General features: G+C 39.8%; 1 protein-coding gene and 1 pseudogene across 1 annotated transcript; one reads left to right on the top strand and one right to left on the bottom strand.

The window, feature by feature from the left end:
* The first annotated feature begins 56 nt into the window (after positions 1 to 56).
* On the top strand, positions 57 to 19,329 carry Dnal1 (dynein axonemal light chain 1). The gene is made up of 8 exons (XM_042692720.1): positions 57 to 125; positions 4,608 to 4,646; positions 7,920 to 8,029; positions 10,282 to 10,337; positions 12,809 to 12,864; positions 14,874 to 15,000; positions 16,567 to 16,707; positions 19,064 to 19,329. Exons 1-8 carry the CDS (start codon positions 123 to 125, stop codon positions 19,102 to 19,104), a joined length of 573 nt encoding a protein of 190 aa, XP_042548654.1. The 5' UTR covers positions 57 to 122; the 3' UTR covers positions 19,105 to 19,329.
* An 855-nt stretch (positions 19,330 to 20,184) lies between these two features.
* On the bottom strand, positions 20,185 to 22,675 carry LOC122118777 (annotated as a pseudogene).

The following is a 22,675-nucleotide window of genomic DNA, read 5'->3' as shown; positions in this document are numbered from 1 at the left end:
CGAGGGCGGGGAGAAAGGACCGCTGCCGGGGCAGGCGTCCGCGGAGCGCGCCGAGCGCTGCGCATGCGCGCTGACCCCGGCGGGCCCTAGCAACCAGAGCAGTGACAGTAGCAACCGCCGGGATGGTGAGTACCCTCCGGGGCTGGCAGGCCGGGCGGAGCGGAGACGGGGTGTGGGAAGGGGTGACTGCGAGGGGCCGTGGGCGGCGGGGTCCTCGAACAGCGGGGAAGGGAGCCCGTGGCGAAGGCTGGAGTCACAGGCCCGAGGCGAACGAGGAGCCCGGGCTCTGGGGTGGACCCCGGGAGAGGGCGGCCGGAGATGGGGGGGTGAGGAGGGAGCATTGGAAGTTGGATTTAGGGGGGAGGGCGGAAGCAGGGAGTGGAGGGGGCGAGGACGTGGGAAGGGGGCGTGTGACAAAGGTATCTTCGCCTAGCAGTGATTGCAGCGCTCACCCCACGCCCCCAGCCAGATGGAAGGGTCAGGGGGCTGGTTGCACCCCACCGTCGGCCTTGCCACATGGATCGTGGCAGGGTTTGTAACCTGCAGCGTGCCCAATGGCCCTGTGGATGAGGGTGAAAGCGGTTACTGGGTAACGCTGAACCCCCCCCCCCCCCCCCAATGGATGGAGTTGGGACAGTGGTCTCCGATTCCCCCGGGTGCCACGGTGAGCTCGTTGGAGTGCAGCGTAGGTTATCTTCCATGTTCCTGGGGGGAGGGCCCAGGAGCGAGCATTTCAACAGTGCACCTCAACTGACTTTACAATCGGGGAGCATCCCACCAGGCTTGGAGAAACGCTGCTGCCTTCCGGTTAAAACCTACCAGCCGCCTGTCCAGAGTTCTTCCGGAGTAATGCTATTTCACCACCACGGCTTAAAGTGTGCGCTTCTCTTGCTTTGTGATTTGGTATTTCCAACTAGTTGGGAGAGAGTTAACAATCCCTGAGGAAGCTATTGAGCAAAGTGTGTGATTGACAGGATGGATGGAGGTGTTGATGAAGAATGACTGTTGGCGCTAGGGGAGATAGCTCACTGTTGATAGAGCATTTACTCAGCCTGCCCTTGGATCCCCCGTACGAACGAACGTTGTAATTATATCAGGGGTGTGTGTGTGTGTGTGTGTGTGTGTGTGTGAGAGAGAGAGAGAGAGAGAGAGAGAGAGAGAGAGAGAGAGACTTCTAATGCCATTTGAGTGGCAGAAATTGAGCCCAGGAGATTAAAATGATGAAGTCACGCCAACCTTCAATTATGTTAAATATCTTCTCCATTTCTTAGTTACTCCACAGGCAATTAACTAAAAACTACTATCAAGGAAAGTAAAAAAAAAAAAAAAAAAAAAAAGCTTTACAACATAGGTTCTGTGTTCAGGTTCTAGGTTTACCTATTCTGGTGAGAAAAAAAAAACCCCACTTAGTCGTAAATAAGAAAGTCTTAACCATGAGATTATTGAAAATCTTTCATTAGAGAATCGGAACCAGTCATTGATGGAGCTAGCTGGGGCTACAGAGTGGTAGTTCTGGATTCTCCAGAAATGCAGGCCAATATAGTATTTAAAGTTTTTAAAAGTAGCTTCCAAAGTCTGAAGAAACTCTGTTTTATACTCTGAAAAATCAGAACTATCATATTTTACCATCGGACACACTTTTTCACATTTGAGTATTGATGAAATATAGTGCTAAATCATTGGTAGCATCTTTTCTTTCTTTTGTGAGACAGTCTCACGACATAGATCATGCTAGCCTCAAACATGATCCTCTTTGCCTCAGTCTCTGAGGTGCTAGGATTACAGGCCTGCATGCACCACAAAGCCTAGCAATCTTTTCTTTTTTAATGATGTGGCCATCTTTTTCTTTCTTAATGGTACATGAGATAAAGGTTCTGCTTACACTTAAAAGTATGTTGCTAGGATAACTCTCTTTCCCAAGTTCTGCCTGCTAGCAATTATTTGGAGCTCAGTAGAAGTTACCCTCTCTACATTGGTTCTGGCCTTGTCAGGACAACTTGACCCATTAAGAAGGTCCACTTGATCCATTGGGCATTTGAGGTTTGGGCTTCTACCATGGGGAAATCCGTGGCCTCTATCAGTTTATATTGCCCTAATCTGTAACTGCATTGCTTCTAACATTGTATCACAGACAGTGTTGTATTTTTTATAGACCCATACAAAATTTCTCTGGGACACACAACCTGGATTGGATTGTTCTCACAGAGGGTCTGAGTGTACTTGATTTCCTTAGCTCACTGGCTACTTTTCTGAAAGGCTACCTGAGTTTTAATTTCCTCCAGCAATGCAGAAGAGTTTCTGTTTCTCTACATCTCACTAACTTTCTAACTTTTGCCAGTCTGAAAATGTTTTGTTTTTCTAATATCCTGTTGCTCTTCCTTGAACTTTTCTGATTTTTCAATGAGTTCAATAACTCCTGCTAATTCTCATTAGTTACCTGAGTTCATTCATATTTTTTCCAATTCCCTTTCTGCTTATGAATTTTATGAGTTCCTTGTATGCACTACATGTTGTAATAGACTTTTGTTGGCTTCATATGAGAAAATGTCTTCTCCCAATTTTCCTGTTGATTTTTGTCAGAGTTGCTGTCCCTGAGCTTTTACATGCAAGCCTGAAGCTCTAACACTTAAGCCACAGCTCCTCTTTTAGTGGTTAATTGGAGACATGAGTCTCCCAGATTTGTCTGCCCAGGATGACTTCAAACCTTGATCCTTGTATCTCAGCCTCCTGATTACAGTTGTGAGACACTGAACTTGGCTTGTGACAATTTTGATTGACAGTTTTTTTTATAGAAAAAAACTTGTTGACTTTTTAAAACTATCACCATATTTTGCTTATGCTATTTTTTTTTTTTTTTGGGTCTGGTCATGGGGCCTGAACTCTGGGCCTGGGCGCTGTCCCTCAGCTCTTCAGCAAAAGGCTAGCGCTCTACCACTTGAGCCACAGCACCACTTCCGGCTTTTTCTGCTTATGTGGTGCTGAGGAATTGAACCCAGAGCCTCAGGCATGCAAGGCAAGCGCTCTACCACTGAGCTATCTTCCCAGCCCACTATTTTGTATTTGGAATCTCTGTGGTATCCAATTATTTCCCCTCTTTATTTTTAGTTTGTATATTTCTCATTTTTGCCTAATCAGGCTTGAAAGAAACTTAACCACATATTAGAGCTGGGAATGTGGCTTAGTGGTAGACCATTTGCCTAGCATGCATGAAGCCCTGGGTTCGATTCCACTTAAACAGAAAAAGTAGGAAGTGGAGCTGTGGCCAAGTGGTAGAGCACTAGCCTTGAGCAAAAGAAGCTCAGGGACAGTGCCCAGGCACTGAGTTCAAGCCCTGGAACTGGCAAAAAAACAAAAAACAAAAAAACAAAAAACAAAAATTTTTCAGTTTTGTTAATAATTTTCTCCCATTCTGTTTGATTTCATTGCATATTCTTCTTACTTTCTTTGAATTTTCAGTGATGTAACTTTGTGTGTGTGTGTGTGTGTGTGTGTGTGTGTGTGTGTGTGTGTGTGTGTGTGTGTGTGTCAGTGCCAGTCCTGGGGCTGTGAATGTTCTTTTATTATTTTTTGCCCAAGGCTAACGTGCTACCACTTGAGCCACAGCCGCACTTTGGCTTTTTTGGTGGTTAATTGGAGATAAGAGTCTCACAGACTTTCCTGCCTGGTCTGGCTTTGAAACACAATCCTCAAGTCTCAGTCTCTTGAGTAGCTAGGATTACAGGCATGAGCCACCAGCATCTGACCTGTCTTTGTGTGGGGGATGGGGGGAGGGCGCGGGTCATGGGGCTTGAACTCTGGGCCTGGGCACTGTCCTGCAGCTCTTTAGCTCAAGGCAGGTGCTCTCCAATTGAGCCACAGTGCCACTTCTGGGTTTTCTAGTGGTTTATTGAAGATAAGAGTCTCACGGACTTTCCTGCCTGGGCTGGCTTTGAACCGTGGTCCTCAGATCTCAGCCTCCTGAGTAGCTAGGATTACAGGCATGAGCCACCAGTGCCCAGCATGTCTTTTATTCTTAAATTTAATTTATAATTTTCTTTTTGATGTAAGGGTTGTTAATATATAACATATGTGTATATATATATATATATGTCTACCTTTTAGATATAATGATGACTTTAAAAATTTTACTTTTCTTGCTGAGCATGGTGGTGAATAGCTATAATCCTTGATACATGGGAAGGGTAAGTAGGATGAAGGTCAAGGCCAACATGGGCAAAAATATGAGACCCTAGCTGAAAAATAACCTGAACTAAAATATTCTAGAATCATGGCTCAAGTGGCAGCATTCTTGCCTAACAAAGAACTGGCAAATACTGCACAGAATCAATGAAGATTTACTTTACTATCAAATGTTGAAAGCTACGAATTTTTGTAAACTTAATGCAAGTGAAATATATGACCATTGCATAATAATTTCTTTGTTTTCCGAGATTAAAAGAAATCCTTCTCATTTTACAAAGTTAAAACAACTTCTTATCTTAAAGTCTCAAAGGAAAAAAATGAATAAGTGTAATGGTAGAAAACAAAGTTAATGAAATTGAACCGTCTACCACACCAATAAAAACAATCTTGTTTCATCTTCCTTTTTCTCCTCTTTCCTTGATAAGGCTAAAGCAACAACCATCAAAGAAGCCTTAGCCCGCTGGGTGAGTATATGACTTTTACTTCTTTTTTTTTTTTTTTTTGTCGGTCGTGGGGCTTGAACTCTGGGCCTGGGCGCTGTCCCTCAGCTCTTCAGCTCAAGGCGAGCACTCTACCACTTGAGCTACAGCGCCACTTCCTGTTTTCTGGTGGTTTATTGGAGAAAGGAGTCTCACGGTCTCTCCTGCCCGGGCTGGCTTTAAACCGCAATCCTCAGATCTCAGCCTCCTGAGTAGCTAGGATTACAGGCGTGAGCCACCAGCCCCCGGCTGAATTATGCTTCTTTTAGAAACTATATAAAAAATATTTGGGTAGTTATTGAAATCTGACCACTCAACACAAGAGTTGAGCACCAAGTGCCCTTGCAGCTGTCCGGCTGTCTGGTCTGTGGTTGTAGATACATGAACCTACACAGGTGATAAAATTGTATATGACTTAATTTTTACTTACAAATATGTATACATATCTGAAATCTGGGGAAACCTGAACAAGACTGATAAAGTTAGATCAACAGCAATACTCTAGTTGTGATATACTCTAGTTTTACAGAATATTCCCACTGAAAGAAACTGGAGAAACTGAACATATAATCTCTGCTTTGTTTTTGTCTTCACTGCTTGAGATGAAATCCAGGTTCTCTGTTGTAGTTTGTTTTTTACAACTTGCAGGTGGATCTTTCATTATGTTAATAAAATAAGTTAATAAAATTTTCAGCCAGAAAATTCTGACCACTACAATATTTAAGTATGGCTGATTCATCTGTTGCTATAAAAATGACTGAAATCTTTATGCTACACTTTAAACTTTGTCATCATTAGACTCTACTTCATTTCAAGTAATAGAGTGTATATTGGGTACATTGTCTTAGTCTCCTGAGGTTAGAACAGAGACAGCCCATGCAGACAAATGAAAATCACACATAGACAAATGAAAAAACACAGAGTTAAAATACTGAATGCGTTAGAGAAAACCGCATTTCAAAATAGATAGTAACTATGAACCCTAAGTGTTTTGAATATTGTAACTGAATAGCTTGAACAGCTGTAATTCAGCATTATAGATTGAATTTCCATAGAGTACAGAGTTTTCTTTGTTTGGCAGTATATTTTGTTACATAATTGTGAACCTTTTGCTTTTGTCACTTTGAATAAAAAGTCTCTTAGGAGTTGTATTGTGGGGAAAAGGGACAAATGCGGATAGAATAATAAAATAATTTAAATTCGTGTTCTGGTGCTTACAGATTATTTTCTCTAAATAATTGCATTTTGAAAATTCATTTATCAGGTTAAATATTTGATAAATATGTGAGTATTATATAGACTCAGATTTGATTTGATTTCTTTAAGTTAGATGTTAGGACTTTAACTTATTTTTAGTGCATTTTTAGTTTGTTTTGGTTTGTAGATTCTATTTATATTATATTATTGCTATCAGTCTTTAGCTTCAAGATTATTTGAAGACATCAAGATCACTCTTTCATTTATTTTTTAAAACATTTAATGCATGTCAAACAATTGTACATATTTATGGAGTGCAATGTGACATTTTGATAAATACATAATCAAACCTGTAAATATCAAATCAAGGTAATTATTTTATCCATCACTCCCAAATTAAAAATGTTCTTTGTGGTGAGAACATTACAAATCTTCTCATAGCTATTTGGAAATACACAACTAATTATTGTAACTATAGTCATTTTGCTGAGTGTGAACTCTGGAACTTACTTTTTTTTTATCTAACTATAATTCTGTACTTGTTAACCACCTTCTCCCTAACCTTCTCTCCTACCTGCTCCCGAAGTCTCTGCTAACCAGTATTCTCTTAATTGCTGTAAGAGCAACTGTTTGAGCTTCCATGAATGTAAACATGTAGTATTTGTCTTTGTGTGCCTGGCACGTTTCATTCAAAATAAATGAGTTCTCCAAGCTCATTCACATTGCCACAACAAACTCAGCATTTATTGGAGATCTATTGGAGGACTTTACTAGATGTCAGTTTTCTTTCCCATAAGCTACAAATGTATGGCACAAAAAGAAGTATGAATAGATGTGTATTCAGTCACTTTCTTTCAGTAGGTAGAATATTTTCTATTGTTGGTGTGTGATTTAATTTTTCAAATGAACCTTCTTTGTGTCTTAAACTGTACCAGGTCACAGAAAACATAGGAAGGCAGAGGAAATGGTCCCTGAACTTCAAATGGCCCCTGAAAATATTAATAGGCAGCAGATACTGATAATTAAATTTTGAATTGTGAGCTCAATAATGAAATTAAACTTTAAGATAAGATTTAGTAGTGAATCAGAGTAGTATGGATAACTTTGACTTCGGCTATATTGTAAGTTGACGCTTTTAGTATTTGGGGCTCTCACGTAAGCTGAACTGTGGTACAAAAAGAAAAGATAATGAGAGAAAAAATCTGTCTTACACACCTAGAGGTGATATTTAAGAAATAGTTGTTTAGGGGCAAGGAATTCTTTTCAGAATAATTTTTTTTTTTTGTCGGTTGTGGGGCTTGAACTCTGGGCCTGGGCCTGGGCACTGTCCCTCAGCTCTTCAACTCAAGGCAAGCTCTCTACCACTTGAGTCACAGTGCCACTTCCAGTTTTCTAGTGGTATATTGGAGATATGAGTCTCACAGACTTTCCTGCCTGGGCTGGCTTTGAACCACGATCCTCAGATCTCAGCCTCCTGAGTAGCTAGGATTACAAGTGTGAGCCACCAGCGCCCAGCCAGAACAATATTTTTGTTGTGCTATGATTTTATTAGTGTATGGACTCATGGAGCTGGGAAGGTGACTCAGTGGTAGAGTGCTTGCCTTGCATGCATGAGGCCCTGGGTTCGATTCTTCAGCACCACATAAGCAGAAAAAGCTGGAAATAGCACTGTGGCTCAAATGGTAGAGTGCTAGCCTTAAGCTGAAGAGCTGAAGGACAGCGCCTAGGCCCAGAGTTCAGGCCCACAACCAACAACAACAACAATAACAAAAAACATGGACTCTTAAAGGATTTAAAATACCATAAAAGTAAATATTTCTTTTCCCTTAATTTCCACTTGTTAGGGACTTAATGATTATTTGAAATAGCCAGGTAGAAACCAGGCTGGTAGAGTCAGCAAGTAAATGTATCAAATAAGTGAATGATGAATAATTATCCAACACTTATTAGATTTTAATCATTGTTTTGAAATAAACATAGAAAGGCCTTGGAAAACTCTAGTCTCTGTTTCACATTACAACCAGGGATCATTTTGTTCCAAATTTGTTATTTATCTCATAGGAAGAGAAAACTGGGCAGAGGCCAGCTGAAGCTAAAGAGATAAAGCTTTATGCCCAGATTCCCCCAATAGAGAAGATGGACGCATCCTTGTCTATGCTTGGTAACTGCGAGTAAGTTCTCTTTTTTCATTTTCCTAGTATTGCTATTATATTTTTCTTCCTTTTCCTGCACAAACTAGAAAAACCGTTGTTGCCTGCAATCATTTTTTATTACAATTCTCTTCTTGGAAACATCAAATATGAAAGATTATTGGTTTATTGGATTTAAGTTTTTTCTACTATTATTTTATTTATTTATATATTTTTTTGCTGGTCCTGGGGCTTGAACTCAGGGCCTTGGCCCTGTCCCTGAGGCTCTTTGTGCTCAAGGCTAGTGCTCTACCACTTGAACCACAGCACCACTTCCAGCTTTTTCTGAGTAGTTTATTGGACATAAGAGTCTCATGGACTTTCCTGCCCGGGCTGGCTTCAAACCACCATCCTCAGATCTCAGCTTCCTGAGTAGCTAGAATTATAGGTGTGAGCTACCAGTGCCCAGCTGGTTTATTGGACTTTTGACAGTAATACTACACAGTATATTTTCTTCAATATTCTTTTTAGTTGTTTTAATGTGTTTGGAAATAGAGAATACACAGTCTGTTGACAGAGACTAAGTAACACAATTGCTATTATTATTACTCTGTGTAGGCTGTTCGTGGTGTGCACATCTTTCATCCAATCTACTTGGGAGGGCAAGACAGGAGGATTGTGAGTTCCAGCCAGCCAGGGCAATGTAGTGAGACTCCATCCACAAATTTTTTTTTAAAGGACAGGAGTTTAACTTAGTGACTGAAGACTTGGCTAGCATGTGCAATGCTCTGGGTTCAATCCCCAGTACCCCACATCCCTACACACAAAGTCATCCACTTTCTTTTGAAAAATCACTTACCAAAGTCAGACCACACTTAGTTCCTAGATGCCTAATAAGAGATTCCTCTTAAAGAAATACTAAACTAAAAATACATTGCAAACCATCAAGAAGATGTTTTTAAGAACCAGAAAGAAAATTAGTAGTATGTATTGGAACCAGCTCTACTGATGTAGAGCTTTCTGACTTTTTTTTAAAAGTTCTAATTGGGATTGAATTATACTCATTTTGTAATTGTATTTCTCATGACTTTAAATATCAGATCTATATTAATTCCTTTTATTATCTAAATAACCCACAGGTTTTTTTAAATCAGGAACCTGTGGCTAATTTGAGGTGATTAAACCACAGTGCCTCATAATTGTACTTTTTGACTCTGTTGTCAGGACTGTAGAAAACACAGAATTACAGAGGTTCTGCCTGACTTCTTCACCCTGTGTTTTTTTTTGTTGTTGCTCTTTGTTTTTTGTGAGCTCTTCACCACTTGCATCTTCTGCAGGAGATAAGCCCTCACCTCTAGTAAAATGTAGGAACCCATGTTAACAATAAGCTCTTTGAGTGGTGGTTTTCGGCCACCTGTTCATTAGATTGGTAGTTATTTAGAAGATTAAAGGGGATATCAAACAGATTTAGGTGTTGTGTGTAACTTGGTCTTTGCTATGAAAGCATACTGTACCACTTAAAGATTATCTTTGGGCATTTGGTTGGTTTGGGTTTTTTCTTTTTTCTTCAAGCATGATTTCAAGCATCATTTCATAAAACTGTCTCAAATTTGAGAAAATATTGTACTCCATACCAAAGCAGCTTAGAAACCACGTAGAGAGAGTCAACTTGTTCATATTTTCTCTGATCATCTCTTTGGGCAGGCTGCCTAAATAAGACAAATATTTTCTAACAATATCCCTAGATTTAAAGGCACCATGTTCTCTCCTGTTAGTTCTCAAGAGTGGGGGATGATTAGAAAACATGCAAACTTGACCAGTTATTAACACTATATAGTAATTGCTTTTGCTTTTTCAAGCAGATAAAAAATGAATAATTCCTCTTCAAGTCAAATCATAAGGGTAAGATACATACTCTAGAGTCAAACTTACCTGGGTTTTAATTTTGGCTCTGTCACTTCATAGCTATTATAATAATGGGGAAATTGTTTAACATTTGTGTGCCTCCATTTCATGTATAAATGTATATAATAATACTCACCCCAGAAGATTGTGAAATATTGGATCCAAGAATACATTTGTTAAAAAATTTAATAGACAACGCCAAACTGTCAAAATAGTTTTTTGAATTTCTATGGTGAATGTGTATTAACTTTTATAATCAAAGGGGAAAAAGATTTCAAAATGAAGAAATAAAAAAGAAACATGATTTAAATATTAGCTTCTATAAGAGCTACCATTGAAGGATAATTTCCAATGTACCATTTATGTTTTCTTTTTTTTTTCTTTTAAAGGAAGCTTTCATTGTCTACAAATTGCATTGAAAAAATTGCCAACCTGAATGGCTTAAGTAAGTGATCTACAGTAGCAGATGTTTCTCAGATCTGTTTAGTTATTGGAATGAACACTCCAGAAACACTGTGTAGTTCTAGCAACTGACACCTGTTTTAACCACAGTAATTGTCAATTGACAAAGAACATATATAAAACACATGGCTTAGGTTTGGTTATCCAGGGGGTGGGAATGTGACTTAGCAGTAGAATGCTCGCCTAGCATGTATGAAGCCCTGGGTACCTCAGTACCTCATAAACAGAAAAAGCCAGAAGTGATGCTGTGCCTCAAGTGGTAGAGTGCTAGACTTGAGCAAAAGAAGCTCAGGGACAGTGCCCAGGCCCAGAGTTCAAGCCCCAGGACTGGCAAATAAAAAAAAGTTTGGTTATCCAAAGAAAATTCGAGATAGCATGAGACCTCCAGGACTATTCACAGAGATCCTGACTCTGTTATACAAGGCCTGGACTCCTAAACTTTCTTTTGAAATCTGGAAGGAGGCCTCCACGACCCTACAACTTCTTGCATTCTCCAGGCTACCCTCATGTGGATGATGTCAGGGTCTGCCACTAACTCAAGCAGTAGCCAGACCTCCTTGTACCATGACTGCAGCAGCCTCTGCATACCTGGCCAGCTGCGTACAGAGTAGAGTCTCAGTGATTCCTGACACAGTGTCAAGGCACATTTTTCTGTTGTGCTAGTGCAAAGCCTTTGGCTTCTTTTAAATGGTAACTTAGTTTCTCTTCAGAAACCATACCTTCTTTAGCCCCAACTTTACCTAGGGCTTTTCTGACCAAACTTCAAGTTTTTCAAATCTTTCCATTCTGACTTTTGTCCCTAATTCTTACTGTAACTCTGTCTAAAAGCAGTCAGCCTGAATGTTGGGCTAGCTTGACATTTTCTCTGCCAAATTAATTAATTCATCACCTTTAAACTCAGTCTCCACATTGTCCTAACTCACAGACAAATATAGACGTTTTTGTTTTTTCCACAGTGTCACAGGAATGACCTCCAGGCCAATTCCCAATAGAATCCTCATTTCACTCTGAAACCTAATGAGCACGGGACGGGCTCTGTCCACACTCCTATCAGCATTCTGGTCTTCTGAGCTCACACCAGAATTGCCCTACTTACTTTATCTGCCCAGCTTTTCCAAGTTTTTCTGATTTCATCCTACAAACCAGTTCCAAAGGTTTCTGAACCACATTGTCCAACAGAGCAATAAAAAAAAAGTCTGTGCAAGCCAGGTGCAGAAAGCAGGTGCTGGTGGCTTACATTTCTAATCCTAGCTACTCAGGAAGCTGAGATCTGAGAACTGATGTTTGAGGCCAGCCTGGACAGGAAAGTCTGTGAGACTCTTATCTCCACTTAGCCAGTAAAAAGCAAGAACTGGAGCTATGGCTCAAGTAGTAGAGCACTACCCTTGAGAAGAAAAGCTAAGGGCCTGAGTTCAAGTCCTACTACTAGTAAAAAAAAAAACCCAAAAGCAGATTCAGAGAAATTGATGGTTTCCAGCACTATCTGCAGTGTCCCAGTATGGTTACAACTAGCCAAATATAGCTACTAAGCCCTTAAACTGTGGCTGATGTGACTGAAAACTAATTTTTAATTTAATGAAAATTTAACTTAAATGCATTTAGAGTAAATATCCACATGTGGCTAATGACAAATTGATGAGACAAGTAGTTACAGAAGTTTATGTTGTAAAAGCTAATTGTATTCTTACACAAAATTAATAACAGTAGTTTCTTGTAACAGAAATGAGGATTCCTGTTTTGTTTCTTTTGTTTAATTTGGAAAAATAATATACATGGTTTTCTTCAAATGGTCTAAAAGAAATTACAATGAAAATCTTTTGGCCATAGACTCTCAGTTTCTCCCTAAAGGCCACTGCTGTCTAATCTTCCTCCAGAAATAACCTAAGATATACACATAGAAACATCCTTTAAAAAACTACAGGCATGTAACTGTAACCCTCTGTACAGTATCTTTACAATAAAATATATTTTATATATTTATATATATGTTTTACCAAATCACAATCTTATCACTTGAAAGATTGAAAAATGCTTTTAATACTAGTTTATTTCATTTCTCTTCTAATCCTTCCTGGAGGAAGGTGAGCTAGTCATAACTATGTGTTTCTATTTTCCTGTGCAAGTCCTTACTATATTTTCATACATATTTGAAATACATGTGCTCCCAAACATTAAAATTAAAACCTTTTCCTCTAGTATGTTTTACTAGTCAGCATTTTGAGACCATTCAATTTAAATAACTAAGTAGTTATAAATTTAATATTGGCATGATTTAAAGTTATTGTTTCAGTGCTTAGTGTCAGTGATCTGTGCTATTTCCTCCAGGATTACCTATTTTTAGTAGTACAGCTTTTTTATTCTTGTGTAAGGGATAATTATTACATAAAATTGCCAAAATCTTATTATTTATAACAGTTGTATGATATGATTCTCATAAAATTCTTTCCACTATAGAAAACTTGAGAATATTGTCTTTAGGAAGAAACAACATAAAGAATTTGAATGGACTGGTAAGTTGTTATTTATTACTTTTAAAACAGCACATACTTTTTTATTATAATGTTTGTCCATTATAGAAACTTTACAAAGGAGGAAAGCAAAGTATAAGCCACTGATATTTAAACACAGCTAGCATTTTGATTGATTTACATTATTTTTTCAGTTCTTCAATGGATATATAGACACTGAAATCAACTACATATTGTTTGCACCTTTTTTTTCCCTTCATGTACAAAAACAGTTTTCTGTGTCATTCATTCAACTTACTTCCTGAATACCTACTTTAAGCCAAGTATTAGTCTAGGTATTAAAGACACAACAGAATATAAAACGGGGGGCTGGGAAGGTGGCTTAGTGGTAGAGCGCTTGCCTTGCATGCCTGAGGCCCTGGGTTCGATTCCTCAGCACCACATAAGAAAAAAGCCGGAAGTGGCGCTGTGGCTCAAATGGTAGAGTGCTAGCCTTGAGCTGAAGAGCCCAGGGACAGCGCCCAGGCCCAGAGTTCAGGCCCCACGACCGGACCCCAAAAAAAAAAAAAAAGAATATAAAACAGGGAGGGAAATAATTTAAGACTGTAGGGGAAGGGGTGATGTCCTGACTTATGTAACTGTAACCTGTTTGTACATCACCTTTATAATAATAAAAATTTAAAAATAAGCAGCACATGCTCTCATAGAACTTACCTTATAGTCATAGGAGATATATTTAAAGATAATTGTGCCTGCCAGGCACTGATGTCTCACACAAGTAACCCTAGCTATTCAGGAGGTTGAGGATCATGGTTCAAAACCAGCCTGGGCAGACAAATCAGCAAAAAGCTGTAACTGGTGGTATGGCTCAAGTGGTAGAATGCCAAACATAAGCAAAAAGCCATGTGAGAGCAAAGACCCTGAGGTCAAGCCCCAGCACTGGCACAAAGACACAGCCAAGATAATTGTACAGTTTATTAGGTGGTGATGAATTCAAGGAAATAAAGTGAGTCAGAATAAAAGAATAATGGACAGTTCTCTCTGTGAAAGTTATGTATATAGGTTATAGAGCTACAGAGCTGACAAAGAGAAAGTAACTATACTAAGCTAAAGGAGCAGCAAGTGCAAATGTACTATATCTGATCTGTTTGAAGTGCTTGAGTGAGAGCAAGAATTGCTGATTAGGCAAGGTCTTCAGTGATGGTGGAAAGAGAGCCAGGAGCCAGGCCACCAAGGGCTTTAGAAGCTGTTTTCTCCCCCCCCCCCCCCCAACATCTTACAAAGCCATTGATTGTCTATAGATTTGTAAGGAAGGGAAAAGGAGAGAGAGAAAGGGTGGGGGGGGGCGCATAAAAAGCCAAGTGCCAGTGGCTCAGGCCTATAATACTACCTAAGGAGGCTGAGATATAAGGATCATGGTTTGATGCTAGCCTGAGCTGAGAAGTCTGTGAGACTTTTTTTTTTTTTTCCTAGTTGTGGGGCTTGAACTCTGGGCCTAGGTGCTGTCCCTCAACTCCTCAGCTCAAGGCAAGTACTCTATCACTTGAGCCACGTTGCCACTCCTCTGTGAGACTCTTATCACCAATTAATTATCAAAAAAGCCAAAAGTAGAGCTGTGGCTCATATAGTATCACTCTAGCCTTGAGAAAACAACAACAACAATAGCAACAAAAACAAAAACATTCCTAAGGAACAGTGCTGAAGCCCTGAGTTCAAGGCCCAGGACTGTCACCAAAAAACAAAAAATAACAAAAACAGCCAGTGGCTGGTGGCTCACATCTGTAATCCTAGCTACTCAGGAGGTTGAAATCTGAGGATTGCGGTTTAAAGCCAGCCTGGGCACCAAAGTCTGTGAGAGACTCTTATCTCCAATAAACCACTCTGAAAACCAGAAGTGGGGCACTGTGGCTCAAGTGGTAGAGCGCTCGCCTTGAGCTGAAGAGCTGAGGGACAGTGCCCAGGCCCAGAGTTCAAGCCCCACCACCGACAAAAAATAAATAAATTAAAAAAAAAACCCTCAAAAACATAAACCAGATTTCTTTCTTTTTCAGGAAGCAGTAGGGGACACATTAGAAGAACTGTGGATCTCTTACAATTTTATTGAAAAGTTGAAAGGTATCCATGTAATGAAGAAATTGAAGATTCTCTACATGTCTAATAACCTGGTGAAAGACTGGGGTAAGCTAAGAAATGGCGCTGACTAATGCCTCTAACCTAGATAATCAGGAGGCTGAGATCTGAGATCATGGTTGAAACTAGAACAGATTAGTCTCCGAGACTCTGATTTCTGATTAACCACCAAAAAGCTGGAAGTGCAACTGTGACTCAAATGATAGAGCACTAGACCTGAGCAAAAAAGCTCAGGGACTTCCAGGCTTGGCACAAAAGAAAATGCCCAGTAGGAACCCAGTGTGTTATTACACACCTGTAGCCCAGCACTAAAGAGGTTGAAGCAGAGATTCTTCTTTGATGCCAGTCTGGGTTACATAGCAAGGTTATGTCTTAAACTAAAATGAAGAGAAAATACGGGGCTGGGAATGTGGCTTAGTGGTAGAGTGCTTGTCTCTAGCATACATGAAGTCTTGGATTTAATTCCTCAGTACCACATCAGCAGAAAAAGCCAGAAGTGGTGCTGTGGCTCAAGTGGTCAAATGCTAGCCTTGAGCAAAAAAAGGTGGGGAAAATTGTTCCCAGGGCCTTAGTACCCAGGATTGGCAAAGAGAGAGAGAGAGAGAGAGAGAGAGAGAGAGAACCCAATAAGAATAAAAAGATACAAAAATTGTAATTTTTATCTCTAAGCACAGAGAGTTTCTGTAAAAGTTTCTGTATTTCCTATAGAATTAGCTATAGGAATTCCTAAATTTTAAATGCATTTAAATATGTTTAATTATAATAAACATAATTGGGGCAGGTCCTGGTCCTATTAATTATGAAAAAAATTGTCTAAAGTCTAAAGAAATCTGTTTAAATTTAGAATTTGGGGGCAGCAGACATTTGATATCTATACTACTTTGCCCTTTATTGTACATTATTTATTCAACATGTCATCAAGCCCTGTTATAAACCATGACCTATGTCAGGATTTTGATATAGATAGTTGAACAGGACACTACCTTTGCCTTCAAAGAAGTTCAAGGTAGAGTTCCTGTCCAGCAAGCACAAGGCCCAGAATTGAAACCCCAGGAATGTGGCGGCGGCGGGGGAGGAGGGGGGATGAATTGCCTTATAAATTCAAAGATGAGGGAACTGCATGGAGAGAGAATGGCACAGCATAGAGAAGACCTGCCACTAAAGACTGCTCTGGTTTTTTTTCAAATCTGAACCACCATCTCTTTTCATCCCACCCTTGGGCTAGTAGGTATTGGTGGCTCATGCCTGGAATCCTACCTATTCAGTTGGCTGAAATCTGAGGATTGCCTTCTGATGCCAGCTTGGGCAAGAAAATCCATGAGACTAGCAAAAAGCCAGGAGCAAATGTGTGTTTGAAGTGGTAGGAGATCAACCTTGAGTAAAAAAGCTAAGGTAGAAGGAATTAGAATTCCTTAGAATTAAGGTATTCATTTTTCCTTCCATCCCATAATGTCTTCAGAAAATGTCTTGATATGGCACTATTTTTCTAGCCTTCTTCAAAGTCTAAACCAATGTTTTGAATACTGACAAATTTAGGGTTATTAATTTAGTTTCCAAGAAGTGTAACAGTGTATGTCACCACTTTCATGTAGCACGTATTCTTTATACTTGTAGCTGAATTTATGAAGCTGGCTGATCTGCCATGTCTGGAGGACCTGGTGTTTGTAGGCAATCCATTGGAAGAGAAGCATTCTGCTGAGGGCAACTGGATTGAAGAAGCAACCAAGAGGGTTTCCAAACTCAAAAAGCTGGATGGTGAGTAACCCTGGGCTAGTGTGGGAATGTTTCCTAGCTATAAAAATTGTGTTTGTTTGAGCCAGGCACAATGGCTCACACCTTTAATTGTAGCTACTCAGGAGGCTGGGATAGGAGGTAGAAAGCTATGCTTGAGCAAAAAAGCTCAGAGAGAAAACCCAGGCCCTGAATTCAAGCCCCAGTACTGGCACACAAAAAAAGAAAAAAAGCATGGTTTGACGTAAGACTATGATAAGAAGCAAAGCTAAAAAAAATGATAAGAAAGAGCAATAGAGGGGCAAATTTGATCAAGGTACATTATGTTGCATGTATGGAAATAATACAATGAAACCCCTTTGTATAACTAGTATATGCCCATAGACCAAAGAGAAAGAAACTGGTTTAAATGCTAGGTTGTCTCTAATTATCAAGGCTATTTCTGTTGATTTATAAAATTTAATGTATGAAATTTAATAGCCCAGGGTGAAATGAAAAACTGCTAGGATATTTAGATTGGTCCAAAATCATCCTTAGACCTAAAGCTTCTAGGAAAGTTAGAATTATTCTCAAGTTGCAGAAAGTATTATTTGGGGAATGAATTAGAGATAAGTGATAAGTAGTTGCTTTCCCATGGTTAGATCGAAATTGTAGTTTTCTCTCTTGTCAGTTCCCCACTAATTTACTTTTTCAGTCGCTAAGGTCCATGTTAACATTATTAGGTATTGCTGACTGACTGACTCAGGACCCCATTCTGCCACTTAATAGCTTTGCTAACATTATACTAGTCAGTTCATCTCAGCAAACCTTGTTTATATGGAATATAAAAGCTGGGATGATGATAATATCATTAGTAATCATTTTAGAGTATATGTCATATTGTTGTTAATGAAGGTTAAACAAAATAATCTATTAAGCATTGTGGCTAACACAAAATAAGTATCCAACAATATTTATTATAACAAGATAATTATTTCATAAAGATTTTAATAATCCAAAAGTTCAAAGATATGAAAAATATTTTAGTATAACAATATATGTTAATATATGTTGACTTTGAACACCACCATCCCAATTCAGCTATTAAAGAGATTGAGTCTGTCAGTGGGCATAGTGGCTCTTGCCTGTAATCTTAGCTACTCAAAAGAAGGCTGAGAGATCATAGTTTGAATACAGCTTGGTCAGAAAAGTATAAGACTCTATTTCAAAAATAACTAGTAAGGCCAAAGTGCTGGTGACTCATGCTCAAAATCCTCACTGCTCAGCAGGCTGAGATCTGCAGTTTGAAGCCAGCCAGCAGATAAATCCAACAGATTCTTACCTCCAGTTAACTAGCAAAAGGCCACAAATGGAGTTGTGGCTCAAGTAGTAAGCGTGCAGTCTTAAGCAAAAAAGCTAAACAAGAATGGAAAGCTCTGAATTCAAGCACCAGAACTGGCACAGAAAAAAAAAAAAAAAGCAAAAACCAGGGTTGGAAATATGCCAGTCTACCAGGGGTGAGGCCATGAGCTCAAACCCAGTAACACCAAATAAATAACATGCACAATTAGGTAGGTGTTGATATGTACATACACTCCAAAGGCGTCTTCAAGGTGAAGATCACACACGTCAGCATGGCCCTCAAAGGTTTCTTCATACTCCCTCGCCACCACTCCTGCTACCACTCTCTCAAGGTGGTCACTGAGCTTCTTTCTGTCCCTTTCAATCAGTTTGTATCTTCTTGTGTTCTTTTTTCCCACAAATGAAACTATGCAGAATGTTCTTTTGTTTTCCCCTCTAGACATATACGTAGGAATAAAATGACACAATAGACAAGTTCCTTCCTGTGGGGAGGTACAAGAATAATCAGGAAGAGGGCAAACAGATTTCTACAATGCTAGTAATGTCCTATTTCCTAAACTACGTAATGAGTATATACCTATTACTTTTGTGACCCCCCCCCTTATTTTTGTTGTTGTAGGGCTTGAACTCAGGGCCTGGGTACTGTCCCTGAACTCTTTTTGTTCAAGACTAGAACTCTACCACTTTGAGTCACAGCACCACTTCCAGTTTTCTGGTAGTGAGACCTTGTGGAGAAAGGAAAGCGGGGAGGGGGGGGGGGGGGGGGAAGGAAGTAAAGAAAGAGTGAAAGAAAGAAAGAAAGAGAGAAAGAAGAAAGAGAAAAGGAAGGAAGGATGGAAGGGAGGGAGGGAGGGAAGAAGGGAAAGAAAGAAAGGAAGGAATGAGAGAAAGGAGAAAGATGGAAGGAAAAGAGAGAGAGGGGAAGGAAGGGAGGAAGGGAGAGAGGAAGGAAGGAAAGGAAGGAGCAGCAACAGCAAAACAAAAACAATTTTAACCATCTGTTGAGAATGACCAGCAATCACTTTTCCTTGCATTGTAGGTACTCCAGTAATCAAAGAGGATGAGGAAGAAGAAGGCTAAGGCCATATTTTCCACTTTGTGTTAATTTATTTAAATGTCATGAGAACAATAGATAAGTTTTGTATAATTGTCTATTTTAAAGATTCTGTGTGGGACAAAAAGTTCTGAAGATAAAACAAATCTCTCCTTCCATCTTCCTTTAATCCTAGTTAGTGTTTCTTCCCTAATCAAGTAACACCAACCTTAGTCTTTTTGGTACTACAAATTTTCCATTTTTTTCAACAATTTCATATTTTTTATTATAGATCATACTTAAATACAAAGAAAATGAGTAGTGCCTGTGTTGACTAGGCTTTTCTATACATTATATATCTAAAACAATTCTGATTCTTCCTACTACAAGTGGTTGCCCAGAACGGAGAAAGAGCAACCTGTCTGTAAGGCTCACTTGGCCTTTTTAGGTGAGCTGTCCCCAGGCAGAGAGAAGAACTGAAGTGAAGCAGAAACTGTCCTCTCCCCTACACCCTTTCCCTGGCCTTTTATTTTTACTTGAAGCATTGCTGAATAACAAATGCAAAACGAGGTTTGGATATGAAAAGTTAAATGATCACCTACTGCAGGATTGTGTTTTACTGGGACTGAAGAGCAAGACCCCTTCTCTGCGGGGTCACTGGGAGGGAAGTCCAGATCACTGCAAATCTCATCTGTGATCTCCGAGAGAAGGCAGAGCTACCCTACAGCTCATCTATAACCTAGGGGAGGGGTGCTCATGCAGCCTGGCAAGCTGGCTTCAAAGCTCAGCTCTTCAACCGGAGGAACTTAACTACCCACTCTGCTAAGGAGGATGTGAAAGGAAGTCTCACCATGCTGCACAATAATCTTAGGGTTGAAAAGACTGTGGCAATGGGATTAAAGTAGAATAGTAAGTGCAAATTTTTTCCAAACTTGTAAAGTAGATTAATATTCAGTGCTTTGAAACTTACGTTATAAAACTGGCAAATTACAGTCTTAAGCACATAAACTGAACACTTTCTGTGTGTATATAAACCTGAGGGTAAATCTGGTGACATATTCCCTCAGTCTCAAGAGTTCTCTGTATCTGTGATGTCTTAATATTAGACATTTTCTTCAGATTATCTGGACAAAGGCATTTCTTGAAGGTTCTGAATCATACACACACACACACATAAAAATTACAGTTCAAGGATCTCAGACCCTAATGTCACGGGCAAAGCCTCATTCTTACAGAATGTAAAGCACTCTGTGTCTTCCACCTCTAGAAGTTCATCAAGAGAAGCCACAACCAGATCATGTTCCTGCAGCATTTCTGGGTAGCGGGATACCTCTCGCTCGATCCTTGCAGAGTGCCTTGCAGGAGCAATGGGCTTCATGTCTTACACTTCTGGCATCCCATTGATTCTAGGGATTGAGGCAATCTGTAATTTGGTACCAGGAAGATTATCCTGTTCTGTCTTGGTTACGTGGGGTGTTGCCATAACCGGTTGCTTCTCTTGGAGGAAGACAAGCCTGCCCAGATTCCTCTTCTGTTGCTGTGGTTTCAGCAACCAGAGTTCAAAGTAACTCCCATCTGTGGTTCTGTTTGGGTCTTGTAAAATATTAAGAACAACTTCCTGTAAATCTTGTATTGGTACTGCCCCACTTTTAATGTTAGAAAGTTAATGTTAAGGCAAAGACGAACACTTACGAGCAAACCAAGTGTAGTTTGGCTCCTAAACAAGTCTTGGACAAAAGTTCAGTTAATAGTGCCCAGTAACATCAAAGATGCTTTACTTGCCAGCAACTTTGCTTTGCAGGTTCAGAATTTAGCAAGTTTCTCAGCCTTAGGATTGCTGGGCAATACTGTAAATATGTCTGAAAAGGCACACCATCTTCAATGTGCTGCAGACATTCTTTCAGAGTATTGTTAATTTTCTTGAACAGTTCCCATTGTGCTTTCTTTTCTTCCTCTTCTTTTTCAATGCTCTTCTAGAATAAAATATTCATTTCTTCTATTATTTTTCTTTTTGTTTTAAGTTCCATAGGAGGGCATTTATAGATTTTCCCCTAGAATTTCTGCCATTCTTCCAGTTGTTTCCTTCAGTCCTTTGTTGCTGCCTTCTTTTTAATATTTGGATTGGTTCAGTATCATCTGGGACTCCTCTCCCATTTATGGTTGTGATTCCTGCTTGAGTTTTGGGAGCTATCTTGTTCAGAAAATTCTTTGGGGGAAGAGCATTTTTAACTCGGAGTTCAAAGTCTGTGCTTTTGGTTGAAAGATATTGTTAAATCTGTTGTCATTGATTCTGTTTGCTTTTATGCGAGGACTGCTTGGAATGACTGATGTCTGAGGTCTTAGAGAATGTTGCCTGGTCTTCTGGTCTTGCTTGATGTTTGGATGTTGGTTGGTTGGTGCTCCCTCAAACAAGTTGGGATATGTTGTAAGTCTCATGGGTTTTAGTTTCTGTTCAGTAGTATGGAGTGACCGTAATTTAGTTTCATTTGGTCTTCCATATTTACTCCCATTGGCCTTTATATCCTATTGGCCCTTAACCACTGGTTTCTTTGATTCTTGAGACCTACTAGGAGTGTGAATAAAATGAGAGAGAACTGTCTTGAGGGGTTTTCTCTTGGTTTTGTAAGATCTGCAATTCTAGAGAGTTGCTGTGATTTTACTGGTAGAGTCCGTATTTGTGTTTCTCCAACAATTTTTTTTTTTATTAACTCTGTCTTTCAGAACAGCACTATTAACTGAAATTTTGCCCAATACTTGTTTAGGAGCCAAACTGCACTTGGTTTGCTTGTAAGTGTCAGTCTTTGGCTTAACTTATAGTATATAATTCAGGATCTGGCTTTTGCTTTGGTTCTGATGAAGTTCTCTTTGTTCATCTCTTTTAGAAAGCCACCCAAAGATTTGTTTTCAACATGGGAATTATACATAGAGTTCATCCATTTAGCATGTCCCTGACTGACTCCATGCTGCTTTGTTTTCAGTTCCCTTCTAGTAGAGGACTTCCTAGGTTTTGTTGGCAGTTCTGCAGTGGATGACCCAGCTTAATGCTGCTGCTGACTCTTGCTCTATGGTTTACAATTTGGGTTAGAAGAAGCATATCTTGAAGTCAGCATTTTGCTCAGAAGTGGCTCCAACTTTGGCTTCTGAGACACTATATCAATTGGTCCAAACTGGAGTTTAATGTGGATAGTTCTTGTAGATTTGATAGGCAGAACAGCATGGCTGGTAATATCCTTTTGGAGTCTTATAGTGGATTTAGAAGGTGGTAGGATCAAGGCATTGTTCTTGACTTTTAGATAAGGCCTCTGAGGGCTTATGTCCTAGGATTTTGAACACAGGATCTAATTTGCCAGGTAAGGGCTCTACCACGTAAGCCATACACTCAGTAAGACTTGGTATTTAGGTTCTTCAGTTTTCCCTTGGCTACTAGGTACTCCTGGAGCTTTTTTTTTCTAATTGTATTTTATTGTAAAGATACTGTACAGAGGCGCCTGGAGCTTTTTGTGATGATCTTCAGTGGCGGCAGCGGGCCCAGGCCCCTCCATGACTCCCAACTATGGAGTTTTCCTTCAAGGGCCGGGCCTCAGAGCCCCGCCTGCAGAACCGCATGTCTGCGCTCTC

Source organism: Dipodomys spectabilis, unplaced genomic scaffold (assembly GCF_019054845.1).
Source record: "Dipodomys spectabilis isolate Male_0828 unplaced genomic scaffold, ASM1905484v1 ptg000157l, whole genome shotgun sequence".
NCBI classification, from domain to species: Eukaryota; Metazoa; Chordata; class Mammalia; order Rodentia; family Heteromyidae; genus Dipodomys; species Dipodomys spectabilis.
This window is presented reverse-complemented; position numbering and strand designations above follow the sequence as displayed.

What these genes read in the sequence shown, in the direction of transcription:
- Dnal1 (XM_042692720.1), top strand. An exon ending in TCTATGCTTGGTAACTGCGA is followed by an intron (nt 8,030 to 10,281) that starts GTAAGTTCTCTT and finishes TTTCTTTTAAAG; the next exon opens with GAAGCTTTCATTGTCTACAA. An exon ending in TGCCAACCTGAATGGCTTAA is followed by an intron (nt 10,338 to 12,808) that starts GTAAGTGATCTA and finishes TTTCCACTATAG; the next exon opens with AAAACTTGAGAATATTGTCT.